Source organism: Acomys minous (genome assembly GCF_964271855.1).
Source record: "Acomys minous genome assembly, chromosome: 5".
Taxonomy (NCBI): domain Eukaryota; kingdom Metazoa; phylum Chordata; class Mammalia; order Rodentia; family Muridae; genus Acomys; species Acomys minous.
This window is the reverse complement of record NC_140494.1, coordinates 102,230,942-102,244,763: the sequence shown is the minus strand read 5'-3', so window position 1 is coordinate 102,244,763 and position 13,822 is coordinate 102,230,942. Positions and strand designations below refer to the sequence as shown.

Genomic DNA, 13,822 nt, shown 5'->3' with positions numbered 1-13,822 from the left:
CATCCCTCCCCAATTGCTTGAGACAGGGTCCCATATAGCCAAGGCTGACCTTGTCTTTGCTGTATAGCTGAGGATGACCTTGAACTTCTGATCCTCCTTGGTACACCTCTGCAGTGCTGGGTTACATGAATTCACGGTACATTGTTTTATGTAGCCCAGGTCTTCATGTGTGTTTGATAATCGCTCTTAACTGAGAGATCCTCAGTCCTTTTAAGCTGGTTTGTTAGGAGCAGAGACGTTTTCAGGAGCAGCGCCTCTATCCATGCGGACATGGCTTTACTGTGCCCTCAGCAGAGCAGCTATGTCAGGACATGGAGCCCACAACAGTCCCTAAGAGCTGGATCTAGATGTAGGAAGGGAGGGACAGCCATAAACAAGATGAGAGAAGATTCTGAGGTAGCAGCAGGGCAGGTTACCTGTGTGTTGTGAGTAGTTAAGGCGACATTGTTCTTCTTCTACTCCTAGGTATCACGAACTCATTACGAAATACGGGAAGTTGGAGCCCTTGGCAGAAGTGGACCTAAGGCCCCAGAGCAGCGCAAAAGTGGAAGTCCACTTCAATGACCAAGTGGAAGAGATGAGCATCCGCCTGGACCAGACAGTAGCAGAGCTGAAGAGACAGCTGAAAACCCTGGTGCAGCTGCCTACAAGCAGCATGCTGCTCTACTACTTTGACCACGAGGCCCCCTTTGGCCCCGAGGAGATGAAGTACAGCTCCCGAGCGCTGCACTCTTTTGGCATTAGGGATGGAGATAAAATTTTTGTGGAATCAAAAACAAAATAACCTCTACCAGCCTTGTAAAAACTCACATAAGGACTTCCTGCAGGGTGTTTGTTTCCAGCGTGTTTTTCTTTAGGAGGAAGGACATTTCCGTTTTGTTTTGGTTTTGGTTTAGCTTTTGGAGGGGGTTTTGTATATTTTCTTCCCCTAGAATGGGTAGGGGACAGTTTTTGGTATTTTCTACCACAGATTTCTTCAGCTCAGTTCAGCAGACCTGGCTGCATCTCCAGTCTTTATGATCGATCTCTCTCTCTCTCTCTCTCTCTCTCTCTCTCTCTCTCTCTCTTTCTTTCTCTCTCTCATGAAAGATGACAGAGAAATCACCGACTTCTTACTGTGTTGCTGAGATTTGTCAGCCACTGGGTTCTTTCCTTCTTTCCTGCTAGGCACAAAGACAGCGTGGTCCCTCAGAGAGGTGGTGCACAGCGTTCAGATGCAGAGCCGGGCTCTACCCCAGAAGGCCAGCACGTCCATCTGCTTCTCCCTTTTCCACCTTCCTCCTCCTTTCCCTTCTGGGGTTCTGGCTTTCATTCTGACTTGCACACTCTTACCTGGTAGTTTTATTCTGTTCGTAATTAACTTGGTTTTGTTGTTGTTGTGTTTTGTTTTCCCCTCCTCTCATTCCCATGTTTAAATGGTTTTGACTATTTGAAGCATCTTCCACCTGATTCTGATCTCAGGAACTCTGTTAGGCTTTACAGAGAAGTAGATGGAGTGTTAAACCCGAGGAGGCTGTTCTGGAAGGCAGGGCTGAACCCTGTCACCTCTCTGTGCCGCTGCCCCACCCTGGAAGCCCCGGATGCACTAGATCAGTCCCTCTCATTTTCTAACAGGAGTCGTGGTCTTTTCTTAATGCTTAGCATATGAATTTCCTGACAGCTCTATCACAACAGCTATTGGGAATAACCGGAAGAGCCCAAGAGTTCTGGGTACGCACTCCACAGCAGGGAATCCACTGGTACAGTGGCCAGGCATGTGAAGGAAGAGGGCGACTGGTAGAGAGTGAGCTCGGTGGCTTTCCTTCCCGTGCCGTCCATCTGAGGGAAGCGCTTGTCCTTGTACTGTCTCTAAAGTGAGAGGTTTTAATCACAGGGGACTGTGGTTTCCGCCTTTTTCTTGGGACGTCGTGATGTCATGATTGAACAGCTGTTTTGTATTTCACTTTGGTCCCCTGTGGAAAGAGTTTTGCCTAATCTCTGAGTGACGTTTCAGTGTCAAAACTTGCCAGGTGTTTTTGCAGAAGTGTATATAAAACACGTGTCCTTTAGCACCAGCCCCTCACCTACTCTCCTACTCTGAAATCTTTTTTTTTTTTTTTTGCCTTCCATCCATTGTTTATTAGATGTAAATTCTTTCTTTTGTATAGAGATTTGGGTTTTTGTTTGTTTTTATTGTTTGTTTTTTGTTGTTTTTGTTTGATTTGGTTACTCATGGGAGGCAGCGGAGAATTTTTTTTTTCAAATGCAACTGTTTACCTGGTTGGTTTTTTGGAGGGTTTTTTGTTTTGTTTTGACCTTTAACCTTTGTTATATGATTCTTTCGGGTGACTCATGTGAGTTGGTTTCTTCAGTTCCCTCCACCATGTGGCAGGTGTGTGTTCTCTTGATGTAGTTCAGGTGCAGCATCTCTGAAGCTGCTGACTCAGGCCTCCTGAGGCAGGCCTGCACTCACCGCAGCAGTAAGGGCGAAAACCAAAGGGTTAGAAAGATGAGCGAAGCCATCTTTGTCTGCAGACTTTGTCTCAGAATCCTACAGATGAGCAGTGGGGATCAGGCCAGTTTCGACAAGGACAGTTACTTTGCAATCGCGTTTTCTTGACAGACTTTTGGGAATTGGGGGAAGAAAGTGTGGCAACAGTGTCACGAAAATGAAGACTGTGTTTGCTTTGTGTATGTGCGTGTGAGTGTGGAGGAGTTTGTGAGAGAAACTGTAATGGAGACGTTGCTTTTGTCAGCCTGGGAAAACAGATGCACTCTTATTTTTGAACTTTGGAGCCACTATCGTCCCACGGCAGAAGGCAGAGTGAGCACTTAGACTTTGGTCACAATGGGATATTTTATATATGACAGAGTTTTAAGAGAGGCTTTTTTACTCTTTGAGACTCGTATCTCCTGTTATTACACAACAGTGTTTATCTCCTGCAGGCCTAATCCTTTATTACAGTTGCATGTAAAGGGAATTTCTCATCCAATCCAACTGGTGTAGGTATTTTTAGGGCATTGTAATTTGGTTTGAATAATTGCCGAATCATTTCCAATTAAAGAAAATCTCAGATACAATCCTTGGCCTTTTAGAATTACAGGAAGAAATGAGAAAAGCTGTTTGAGCATGTGTATTTACAGATCCATTTGGGTTGCTGGGTAAGAAGCTGCTTTTGAAATAAAATCGGTGCTGTGTAGACATTTATAACCAAAATTATTTTTATAACAGACCCAGAAGGAGGAGGGAAGGGACCATGGACCTTTGAGTCTGCACATCACGCATCATGCTCGTCTGTATTTCAATACGGACTTCATCAGATTGAATGGGAGCATCTTGTTGACAGTTAGGAGGCCGTGCTGCCCTTGGTGGCATTAAAGAGCTGTGCCTTCAGGTACAGCAGGTAGAACATGCCTTTCTAGAGTAGAAAGCCTTCTGAGTTGTGGAAAAGGAAAAGAGCAACACAAGAAAGCTAAATCCAAACCAAGGGGTCTCCCCGTGGGTGGAGCTGCTAACGCTGTGGTCCAGATGGATTTGTTAGTTTTGAATTGTTGAGATAATCATAGTAGATTGCTTTAAAAGAAGGGAACGTCCACAGTTGCCTTGTTTCTGCAGCCCGTTGCCATAAATGCAGAAGAAAGCAGCAGAGCCGAGTGCCCCCTTGTTCTTAGAGACCTTTACAGCTGAGGGGGCTGTAATGCTACACCCAGAAAAAGAAAGAGCTGCTTGAGCTAATGCAACTCCAACTGGGATTTTCAGCCATGTCACCCCACCAGCCATGCTGGGAGCAGGGGACACCTGGTTATGCAGTGTTGGTCACCACGGGAGCCTTGCCACCAGTCACTTCTGTGAGTGTGGCTCTCCACACTGCAGCTTAGGCGCCCAGGCAGGTAGACCATGACTCCTGGATGCTCTGTAGTTCTCTATACTGTCCTTTCTGTTGATGAATTTGACTTTTCCCTTCATTTCATGTAAGGCAGAAATGCAAACAAACTGCTTTCAAAGAACACCCAGAAGCTCTGTGTCCCCAAATGTTGTTGTGAAATCTACTGTTTTCATAGGTGCTTCCTTAATGTATGTTTATTGTAGTAACAGAAAGGGACTGGACTCCCGGGCCCTTTACAGTTGTCTCCTGCAGTTAATGGAAATATAAATATATATATATTTTATTTTAGAATATAATTTAAACATGAAGGTCTATTCTTTGCACTTTTTATTAATATATATAGAGAGATAATCTTTAAAAAATTAAAAATTCAAGTCCATTTACTTCTTGTGTTCTCGGTGTTTCTTCTGGGTAAAGATATGTGGTTGTTTTTACACAGCTAAAGGTAAACAGGGGGGATTGGCCTAAGCTAGGGAGAGTCTGGCCATCTTGCCAAATGTAATGGGAATTTTGCTGAGGTTGAAAAAAAAATCTCAATTAAAATTTTTGTTTAAAAAAAGTTTTTACTTTTCTGTTAGCAGAAGTTTGGATTTCTAACATACTTTGTACACGGCTTTCCTATCCTTGGAGACAGAGCTTTCCATTTAACACTCTCTTCATTGGATAAGATTGAAAGTTTCATCTTGGTAAAATACAGATTTGCCAGTTTTTATTCAAGGATCAATTTTTCTTCAAAAGGTAATTTCTACAAGTTTGGAGTTGGGGGCATTTTATCCTTATCTAATTATCAATAATTTCTTGGTAAGCTAGAATTAAATTTCTTTTGAGAATTAAGGGCCAAGGAGTGTGCTTCTGCACTGAGAAGATCACTGTGTCCCTGAAGTTCGCTCAGCTTCAGAATCGTGCAGATGTCCTCTGTTGAAGGTGACTGCCGCTTCCAGTTCAGATTTTGAAGAACGCCTATGCTCAACTTTTGGGTTGAATTATATTTAATTACTATTTATCTCTCACTGCTCCGTGCACTGAAAAGGTAGATACACATCTCGGCCTCCAGCCCTCCATCTGAATCTGCTGCACCTGCTCCAGTTACTAGTGTCACAGAGTGACCCCTGAGGTCATTTGTCCCTTTCCAGCCCCTCTGGAAAAGGAACTCCCATTGCTCTTCCTGCAGGCCTTTGAGGTGACACTATTGTGCCTGTTTTCTCCCTAATGAAAGAAACGTATGCACAGATAGGTTATTTATGTCCAAAGCGTCACAGTTGGTAAGTGACGCTTGGCTCCAGCCAGTTGACAGCTGTGTGTAGACCTGGTGCTGAAACCTTGTCCTCCAACCCACACGTCCGTTGCCGTCCTCGGGTGCTGCAGAGCACTCCAGTGAGACCCTGTTCAGTGCGGATTCCCTCTGGAGCAGACTCACTGCTGCTCAGTCCAGGCTCGTAGACCCCCTGTCAACTCCACAGTTGTGGTTTGGTACCCATCTTCTGAGATCCATGCTTCTTGGCAATACCATATTGGATACTTGTCATTGATGCTGTTGATAGAAACTAAACGAACTGGTAATGTGATGTAATGAGACTGGTTATTTCGTTTTGACCTCAGGCCATCCTTGGTTTCAGGGGAGCCAAAGGTGGGCGAGGCCACTCAGTCCCCACTGAGATGAATGTCAAGGACACCCCAGTGTTCCGAGTGAACTACAAATGGTGATTATCAAGGAAGGGGAAGAAGAATATGTCTACAGCCCAGTGGGGCCCCTATCAACGGATTAGGCTACCACTGCTGTTCCTCCCAGGCTTTCAAAAAGGAGAATATTTATATTGCCTGCAAAATAGAGGAGACAGGTTATCTGTTCTAGCCTGTAGGATTTAGAACAGCCAAACTCAGTGCAGCTTGAATCCGGAGTTCTTCGCAGCCTCCTCATCCGTGGGTGCTTTTCAGTCCAGGTAACACAATTACAGTGCTGAGTGAGAATAGGCACGGCACAGTCAGACAGGAACACGAGCTAAAGAGGAAAATGGCGCGGGCACGTGTGAGGGTGTCTGCTCTACTCAGGAAACACAGCAGGGGTGATGTGAACTGTGTTCCGCCGAAACTCAGTTTGCTCCAAGTCTCCTATTTTACATTACAAAGAGACGACATGACTTAAATGGTGTTCAAACTTGATTTCCAAACAGGAAACGTCCACAAGGTTCAAAAAAAATCAAGCCACGTAAGGAAAGTAGACATTGAAAGGCCCTGTTGTCACAGCCCTACTGCTTCTGTGTCTTGTTCATTCCTTGTCTCCTCCTCCCAGAGTTTACACAAATAATGGCTAATCCAAATGCACATTCTAATTGCTTTTGTCTTACACAGCAAAGGGTAAAGATTATACACCTTCGCAAGCTCTATCTTAGAGATGTCTCTGTAGTTAGATTCATCCTAGCCTCTTTGTACCATGTAAGTATTCATCGCGTGCACTGATGTATCTGATGGGTACCTTGTTCCTTGCTGGTTAAGTTTCCCTCCCCCCCCGCCCCCCCACTCCTCTCTCTGCTGGTTTCAGCACACGTTCTTTTGTTATGTTTGAAATGGTCTATAATCTGTATTTGCACATGTAAGGCTGCTAGATCAGAGGTCAGAGAGTTTGTCATTTTGATAGATGGTATCAAATTATTCTCCAGTACAAAATTAACATATGAAGGGCCAGGCAAGGTGGCTCAAACCTTTAATCACAGAACTTGGGAAGCAGAGGCAGGTGGATTTCTATGAATTAGAGACCAGCCTGGTCTATATCGAGAGAGTTCTAGGCCAACCAGGACTACACAGCGAGACCCTGTCTCAATAAAGCAAAAACAAAATAACCTAAAGCTGCAGCAGGTTAGTTTTTGGCAGATTCCTGTGGTGTCTGAGACTTTGCTGTGGCTGGGCTTGATACTGCAGGCTCCTGGCAAATAAGATCACCTTCCCAGCCAGGCTTTGCAGACCTGGGTCCTTGGATTCAACACGTCGCAGACGTCATGACTGGTGTCAGTCAGCCTTTGTGCTACCGTGACAAGAAACCTGGCATAAGTGAGGAAGAATTTTATTTTAGTTTAAACTTTTCAGAGATTTCAGTCCAATGGGCTCTGTTGGTTCTGGGCTCCTGGGGAGACAGAACACAGCGCTGGGTAAAAGTGACGGAGGAGCAGCAGGAAAAGGCCGGGTCAAGGTAGAGCCAGGGGAGGCAGGCCACCGAAGTCACACTTCTTCAACCAGGCCCCACTGACCACAGTTTCCACAGACTCTGAATTGTCTTTCAGATTCTGAGTCTGTCAGTAGGTTAGATGATTACATCAGAATACTTCAGATTGAGCTGTTGTGCCCCCAGGCGCACCAAAGGTTGTGCTTTACTAAGTTGATGTTTCTCCACCACATCACGTTGATACATCCATCATTGCCATGAACTGCACACGTCACGCACCCTGAGAACCATCTGGAACCTGGCCTTGGAGATTTCATCTCTGCCACAGAAGGGGCAAGCGTTACTTAGGCTTAACGGCGTGTAAGCACTTCATTTCATCCAAGCAACCCTGGAAAGCAGATCCTGTGCTTATTGTCTATAATAAGCTTTTGTCAGAGCTGACTCTTGTCCATTGACAAGATGGAGAGCATGGTGAGCCTGTGCCCAGCCAAGCTCTGTGTGCTCACAAGCAAGGGTATCTTAATGACACCGATTCTGGGGTTCAGTTACGTGAGTCTACCTAGAACTGATCATTTCAACCGCTTGGCCACTGCTAGGAAGGTAGCACCGTGGTAAAGGACCCGCCTGCCTGCATCCTGACACCACAGAATAATAATGAATTTTTCCAGTAGAGATGCTTAAGTTGGTTTTAGAAAATGACTAAAATTTCAGATATGAACACCTTCTGTTAGTGAGCCTTTAGGGGTATATTCTGATTCATAAATAAATATTAATAAGCAAATCACTGTGATTTTCAAAAGTCCAACATCACATTTTTCATATGAATATGGGCCTAGACCCAGAATATAGAACATAAGTGTGGCCAGAACAGAAAGAAATAGAACCTAGAGGGACACAATAATTTTTAAAAAGTAGAATCCTAAAATATTTGCTTTATCATATAAACTCAATAGCTGCAGTGCAATTAAATATTGTCACCATGATCTTCTGAAATATATGAAAAATTTTGCAAGTATTACATTGGGTTTAAAAAGTCTGTTTTTAACCATGAAAAACTGAGCCTGCAGGTTGGCTCAGCAGGGAAAGGCACGGGCTGTGGCAGCGTGGCAGCCTGCTCCCGGAACCTATGTAGATGAAGGTTGAAGGAGAGAACTGACTCCTGAAAAATTGTCCTGTAGCCTCCATGTACACAGTCTCCCTCTCTCTCTCTTTCTCTCTCTCTCTCTCTCTCTCTCTCTCTCTCTCTCTCTCTCTCTCTCACACACACACACACACACACACACACACACACACACACCAATAAAGAAAATTAAATTAACTGGCTGTGGTGTTGCTTGCCTTTAATCCTAGTACCTAGGAGGCAGAAGCAGATGGATCTCTGTGAGTTTGAGACGCTCCTCTCTACACAGCACACGCCAAGCTAGCCAGGATTACATGGTCCACCGAGAGGACCAGGAGTGAAGATCTGAAGGCAGTAAGACAGGTGTACTCGTAGATGTGAGACTCTTGGAGGTTTCCGTTTGGGCGTTTTGGTGCTATAGTCTGTTCTGTAGGAATCCCAGGAACCCAATTGTATTTTCCATTGAGGAAGTGTTATTACTCCTTTCTAGGGAAAATGTACATGTAGTCTGAGATAATAGTTGTCTCAGCTAGATATAAGGGGGTTGGGGATGGACCTCACTAGTCACTAGATAAGTGGTAGAGATAAGTGCATTCTGAAAATACAAAGTTTGGATGGAATTCAAGGCAGCAACATCCCAGTTTCAATCAATGTCTTGGGAAGCAAAAATTGAGATATAATGGTGGAGGGGCAGGTTGTGGGGGGATGACACCTTGAAAAAACCCCAGAAGCATCAGGATAGGGCAGAACTGAACTACAGATCCATCAAAGGTGGCCCCATTCAAAGGAGTGTTCTAGAACAAGGAAGTCTTGCTAGCTGAGCCTTACCTGCAGCAGAAATGGCTCTGGCCCTCTACCAGTGATCTTCTTGGTCATCGGGGCAGAAGAACAAGAACATAACCCCATTTCGAGCGTGGTGTGGACACTGAAGGGCTGGCTATTGGGGCTGTCCACTCGCTGTACTCTGGTCTCCTGGAAATCACTGAAAGACCTGACAGAAGCATCTTCATTTGTTCACCTCTATCTACCTGAAGCAAGACCAGCTCTAATTCCCCAAGCATAGCTGGGACAGTCCGCTCTAGGCTCTGAGTCTGGAGCCGAGGTAGGGGTAGTGATGGACCCTGGCCTGGCAGTTCAGTTGATTGCAGGGTCATAAGGTATCTGTAGACTCCCTTCTTCTGCAGCTCTCGTCGTATACTGGTCTCCGAACTTTAATTTGTGACTATGCTGAGATGCTGGTAACCAGATGCTGCTCAGTCTGGGCTTTGTCACACATGTTCCTTGGTTGCAATGAAGTAAAATCCTACCGAGAGGCACCAGAACAAGGCGCCGAAGCTCTACTTGATTATTCCTCCTCAAACCTGCTTTGTAACCACAGCCCTGCGTGTTCCTGTTCATCTTGTCTGCTAGGCCTGCCACAAGGAGCCCGTGTGCCATAGACTGTGGTCCCATGGGTTCTTACCATGGTCTCTGCTATGGGAGTACCATCTATACACCTGCCGCACCTGCTTCTTAAGCAATTCACCTCACTGCTCACCTGGGCTGGCATCAGCTCAGCCATGCTGTTTATGGTCTAACCCAATCCACTACAAGGGGGGACTCACACTCTCAATGCCTTTTGCTAGGAAGGGCGCTCAGGATCTTGCATCCTGCAAGCCTTCATTCCATGGCATGAGCCTCTGGGCAAAAAAAAAGCATGCCCGTATGCATTAGGCAGACTTTTTTTTTTTATCACTGTGGCAAGCACCCAAGAGAAGGAAACAGTTTCACATTTCAATCCACAGATTGCCTGGACCATGGAGTTGGGCCGTAGGGTAAGGTAGACCATCATAGTGGCAGGAGCATGCTGCAGAGGCTGTTTGTCTCTTGAAAGGAAGAAAGAAAGGACCAGATGTGCCCTTTAGTGCCATGCTGCCCAGTGATGTACTTCCTCTAACCTCCACAGCTCTTGTCGCTTCCCAATAGTCTTTAAAACATGTTAAACCCATGGAGCATTAGTCAGTGTCAGAGCCCTCAGGATCTAGCTGCCTCTCCAAAGAATTACCTCTGAACAGCGCTAGCATCAGGACCAAGCCTTGAATACACGAGCCTTTTCTGAAGGACACTTCATATCGAAGCTATAAATATTTAAGCTAGGGCTTTATCTCTGCTCACTCTTCCACGACAAAAGTGGTTCAGTTCAATCACTTTGCCACCAAGAGGTCAGTCACTGTCCCTGAAAAAGCAGTGGCGTATCAGGGGGCTCAGCTGCGCTTTGTCATCCACAGATTGGCCATTTGAAGATCAGAGGCGCTAGGGAAGCCTTGTTAAATGGACGTTCATACTCTTGGCCCCTTCCACCCCCACCCTCATGGCCGTGGCCACCTTGTAAATGCACCCGTCGTTCCAACACTGACAAGCCCCGCGTCACATTGGCAGGCTGAATAGCTCTGTCTCCTGAGGCCCTTTTCCGTAGCAGATGCTCTCGTGGGTGTTTATAGATGGCACAAAGCTCTTCACACTTTGTGTTCATTCCCTCTGTCTATTCACAAGTCTCCATTGCGAGCCTCCTCGTCCCGGCTTTTTCCAACTCCTCAAACCATTGTCCAGCTGGCAAATGTGGTTCAGCACTGCCTCTGTGTTTGTACATACTGGCTCCTCAAAACACTTCTCCTTCAGTACAAAGTACACGACACAATGTGTTGCCCAAAGCTCCACACACTGGGAAGATGTCTCCTTCTCACTCTTAAAGTCACCAGCGTTCTCATGAGAATCCTCAAAAGTATCACACAAGACATACATGTGAGACTGTCACACAGCTAGCATCTATCTGCACACACACACACACACACACACACACACACACACACATTGCCTATACCAACTTTACCTCAGACTGTCATATATACCTTCATTTACATGGCCAGATGTGAGATCTGGGATCTGGGGCGAGGGTATTGGTGCCCCTGTGGCTGGCGACAGAGCCTGAGCTACCTTGTTAGGCAGCTTGTTCGAGACTGTTTTCAGTGTATCATTTCCTCCCAATGATAGATGGCTGGGGTCTACCTGTGTGTGGACCTTGGGTCTAATGGGGCTCAGATCATGAGAGAAAGTTAACACGTGGCTATTTGTCTGCTGGGCAAACACCTCATCAGAGGGCCTCAAGTCACATGCCAGGAACTGAGTTTTGAAGAGGCAGCTCTCTTTGCTGCCAGAGGCATGACCTTGCTGCCAAAACACCAGGGGCCTGCACTGCAGTTTAACCACCGGGCTTTGCTATGAACTACCCATTTCATCTCTTTCCACCACTAACATCTCCAACATCAAAGGGTCAGCTGGACCTGTGGCCCAAGTGGCAAAGCTATGTGCGCTGTAGCCTGGGGCTGCTACAGAATTTATTCCCACTCTCAGCCTGGGAGGGCTGGAGCGATTTTCCTGTCTGGAACACGTGGCCTTCAGAACCCAAAGACATAAACAAAGTAGGAAATTCTTTTTTTTTTATTTTATTGATTCATATTACATCTCAATTGTTATCCCATCCCTTGTGTCTTCCCATTCCTCCCTCCCTCCCATATTCCCCCTACTCCCCTCCCCTATGACTGTGACTGAGGGGGACTTCCTCCCCCTGTATATGCTCATAGGATATCAAGTCTCTTCTTGGTAGCCTGCTATCCTTCCTCTGAGTGCCACCAGGTCTCCCCATCCAGGGGACATGGTCAAATATGACCCCAATCTCCACTCAACTGTGGAGAATGTCTTGTCCATTGGCTAGATCTGGGTAAGGATTTGAAGTTTACTGCCTCTATTGTCCTTGGCTGGTTTCATAGTTTGAGCGGGACCCCTGGACCCAAATGTGCCTATCATAATGTTCTTCTTGTAGGTTTCTAGGACCCTCTGGATCCTTCTACTTTGCCATTCTCCCATGCTTCTCTCATCTAGAGTCCCAAAAAGATGTCCTCCCCTCTGTCCCAGTTTTCTGGTAAGTGAAGACTTTCCTGGGACACGCCCCTTGGGCTAGTATGCAGATATAAGTGGGTATATACCATTTGACTGTTTCTGCTTCTGGGTTAACTCACTCATTATAATCATTTCTAGTTCAATCCATTTGTCCACAAATAAGAAGGAAATTCTTTTGCACTACAAGTAAGTGCTTTGCCTTTCACTTTGGAGGAGATGTTCCTGGCCACCAGGTTTTTTTGAAAGTTTTATTATTAAAACAGTACCCGTGCAACTCAGGGATTTATCTTTAACCTTCTAGAGCATATGGTACCAAGACATCTAACCTGCTACCATCCCTGACTCCTTAGTGCCCAGGATGCTGAAGTTGGTTACTATGTAGTGAATCAGTGTGGTAATTCTGGGAGACCCAGATGGTACAGAACACTTTGCATTTATTATGAAAGAAGGTGAGTGTCTTGGTCCATTGGCTGTTGTTGTAACAGAACGCCAGAGACCAGATAAATTATAAAGAAGAGGTTTCCTGGCTTCTTTTCTGCAAGCCCAAGAGCATAATGCTGACCGTGCTCAGCTTCTCGCAGCCTTATGCTGTTCCAGGCATCATGAACAGCATGGAGAGAGAAAGGACAGAGAAGGCGGAGGCTTTGACAACTTGCTCTCACAGGGTCTTGTCCTAGCAGGCTTATAACTTGCTCTCATAGGACAGTACCACCCAAACACTTCTCCTGAGGCCCAACTCTCACCACTGCGGCGTCGAGAAACAAAGCTTCAACATGGACTTCGGTGCTGCCAAATCAATACTCAAACTAGTGATGGGAGACTTCCCATAGCCCTGAGATAAAACTGTGAATGTGTGTGGCTGTTTGTTCCACCTGGTGAGAGCTGTTGCTGTTCTTCACACCCAGTGCTTCCTAGTGTACCTGAAGCTGTGCCTTAGTTGGTTCTGAAAAGTAGAGCCTATTGGCAAAGCAGCTGCTCTTCTGATGAGCCCGCCATAGCTCACAGCCAGTCTCTAGCCTCCATCCTGAGTGGAGATAGGACAGGACCCACCACCCCTCAGCTGTTAGAGTGATAGTCATTGTGATGAACTGATTCCCCCCAAGCCCAGAATGCAATCCTCTTCTGTATTCACTGCCTTGGCTACAACGGAGGGGACTGTTTCACAGGCATTCAGTTGCCTTCAGAACTGGGAAAATGTTGCCTAGATGAGTCTGTAGACCTCCATTAGCTGAGCTTTGCTAGGATTTTGGTTTTTTTTTCTTCCTTGCGTTCTACAGACAACACTCTTTCAGGCTCTTTGGCTGTCGATGTTGACTTGAACCACCCCCCCCCCTCATCCACGGGTGCTTAACATGTCCAGAAAGCCCCTTTCCCAAGTCTGTACTCTCCTTATTCGGAGGGGCTGGGGGAATCATGCAAGGATATATTTGCCATGTCATTGCAGGGTCCTTCCTTTTGGGGACCACTTATTTTTTTCAGCCGTCAAATTCTAGATTTGGGTCTAGAAGTGGATGAGAGTGTGGCTGGTTCTTTTCAGTGAGACCGGAGCTTGAACCTTGAGTCTCAAGCATGCTAGACAAGCACTGTACCACTGTGCTGCTTCCCCAGGCCTGCTTTCCCTTTGTATTTTGAGAAGGTGTCCCATTAGGTGGCCCAGGATGGCCTTGAGCTCACTTTAAAGCTCAGAAAGGCCTTGAATTTGAGATTCTCCTATTGCAGTCTCCAAAGTAACTGAGATTCCAG

At 46.0% G+C, this 13,822-nt stretch overlaps 1 protein-coding gene across 2 annotated transcripts in view; it reads left to right on the top strand.

Moving 5' to 3' along the window:
* Positions 1-4,249, top strand: part of TBCEL (tubulin folding cofactor E like) — a 59,698-nt gene extending 55,449 nt beyond the window's left edge. For both annotated transcript variants that reach the window (XM_084783807.1, XM_084783808.1), the window contains exon 8: positions 466-4,249. In XM_084783807.1, coding sequence (XP_084639933.1) covers positions 466-784 — 319 coding nt within the window. In that variant the 3' untranslated portion in view covers positions 785-4,249. The remainder of the gene's footprint in view (positions 1-465) is intronic.
* The last annotated feature ends 9,573 nt before the right edge of the window (positions 4,250-13,822 follow it).